Here is a 2,321-nt window from a genome sequence, read left to right on the forward strand (position 1 = left end):
TCGAGAAGTTCATGTAGTCAGATAAAATAAGTTGTAACAAACTAAATCTGTTTGGATATCTTTTTCCTTCAATTGACAACTGTTCCCACAAAAAGACAGAAAAAATATTTATTATTTGACGAGTAACAATATTTCTTTTTTAGTTCAGCTTCCATAAACTGAAACCATAAATAAAACATAATGTAGAAAAATATTAGACAAACACAAATTATTAAATTATTTATTGACTTATGAAAAAAACTTACTAACCTACTTGTACTACAATACCTAACATGTTCTAACTATACTTCGGCGATATCAATCTTGTGCCGAAAACATCTTGGAATTTCCGTAATATAAACGTAAATATGTATCAATTCTAGTCAAATTTCAAAAATGTAACCTACCCTCTTTTCTTTTATGTCCACGTTGAGATGTGCTGCTCCAATACATCAAAAGCTTATCCGCCTTACAAAATAGCGAATTTTAGAATCGTCCATGCCTTCAGAACCACTTTCAATCAGTTTTTTCAGTATCATCGCAAGTTTTAAGATGTTCGTATCGCTTTATACGACGATACTGCTTTGACGATGAGCGATTGCTATTTTTTCCGAAGTAACTGAGCTTCTTTTACTTCTTGAAGTAGATATTTCGTACCGCTCGTTATCGATAAAAACATCCCGTATCGTACTTGTTTTCTTCAAAACTTCCCAAAAAAAAAAACCTCCCTCAAATTTTTTTATCCATAAAAAAAAATCCCCTTTTTTCTTTCTTATCAGACATGATAGCAACGCAAACCAACGATGTCCACACTCTAGCAATATAAATAAATAAAATGACGAAACAAGAATTACGTGAATCCGTCCGGCCGTTAATAGATTTTTCATTTTGTCTTAATATCGCGTCATGGCTGCATCAAGTAGCGTCCACAAACGCGTTGTGGCATTTTTACATTGCCCAAGAACGCATTTTGGTCGATTATCAAAAGAACCTCAACACGAACTTTCGCTTTGTGCTTTTTGAAATAATGCCAAAATGTTCGTTATGAGCGTTTTTAAAAGTGCCCGACACAAAATTTCGCGTATGTGGGTGAATCCTGACGATGTTCTGACCGGTTTTTCCGCCCAAATGAGCGTTTTTCGATCTTTGAGCCTAACATATATACTAGGACTGTGGAATTAATTTGACTTATATTAGAATCACGTAACTTATGTTATATGCGCATCGGATACTTCTGTAACTATATTCCATGTCAAAGGCTCTGTCATTAGGCTTTACTTTTTTTATTATGTATTTTGCTGAAGTGTAAACAACATATTTTTTCTGCTCGAGATGTCGAATTAGAGCCCACAAAACACCATTCGCAAGAAGTTTTATTTTCCTGTTTAATTCAAAGAAAAGTACTGCTGAAAGTCAATCGAGTGCTGTTGGAAACTTACGGTGAACATAATCCCCATTCGATAAAAAACGTGTGAGTATTGGTTTTCGACGGTTTTAAGAAGTAGTGATTTCCGATACAGTTGACAAAGAACGCCCTGGTCAACGCGAAAAAGTTCGATAGATGAGGAAATTGGAAGTATTACTCGAGAATTCATGTAAACGAAGATGGAACTTACTGAATCGTTGAATGTTGATCGCACAACAGTTTCCAAACGTTTAAATGCACTCAGTAATAATCAAAAGCAAGGAAATTGGGTGCCAACTACGAATTTGAAAGTTCGAGAGAGTTGAACGGCGGTTTTCACGTAACTGCGAACAATTGCTTCAACGGCAAAAAGAAAAGGTTTTTTGCAATCTTATCATCACTGGCGAATGAAAAATGGATATGCTAAAGATAATCCTAAGCATGAAATCGTGGGGTTTGCCCGTTCCATGCATCAAACATCGATGGCAAAGGCCGAGATATTCATGATTCCGAAGCACATGCTCTGTATTTTGGTTGGACCAGCTTGGTGTTGTGTCTATGAGCTGCTTCAAACCGAATGAAACCATCACTGGTGAACGCTACCACACAATTAATGCGTTTTGAGGCCATGCAGCATGTTGAAGGAAAAACGGCCGAATTCGAGCAAAGGCACGATAGAATAATTTTCTCAACATGACAAGGAATCGAACACATGTTGCTCGTGTAGTCAAAAAATACTTAGAACGCTGAAAATGGGATGTTTTATCCCAACCGCCAATATTCACTAGATTATTGCTCCATCTGGATTACTACTTGTCCGATCCATGGAATATGGCCTGGGCTAAAGCAGTACTTCCAATCTACGAAGATACGAAAAAAATTGGATCGATTTTGTGGACTGCAATCAAGATGAATTGTTATTTCTTTCGACGCGGAA

At 36.5% G+C, this 2,321-nt stretch overlaps 1 protein-coding gene across 1 annotated transcript in view; it reads left to right on the forward strand.

Moving 5' to 3' along the window:
• The first annotated feature begins 1,584 nt into the window (after positions 1-1,584).
• Positions 1,585-2,321, forward strand: part of LOC112637263 (opioid growth factor receptor-like) — a 21,891-nt gene continuing 21,154 nt past the window's right edge. Inside the window, exon 1 of the mRNA XM_025406562.1 lies at positions 1,585-1,695. Within this exon, the coding sequence (XP_025262347.1) occupies positions 1,585-1,695 (111 nt within the window). The remainder of the gene's footprint in view (positions 1,696-2,321) is intronic.

This window comes from Camponotus floridanus, unplaced genomic scaffold (assembly GCF_003227725.1).
Source record: "Camponotus floridanus strain SB8 unplaced genomic scaffold, Cflo_v7.5 scaffold149, whole genome shotgun sequence".
Classification (NCBI taxonomy): domain Eukaryota; kingdom Metazoa; phylum Arthropoda; class Insecta; order Hymenoptera; family Formicidae; genus Camponotus; species Camponotus floridanus.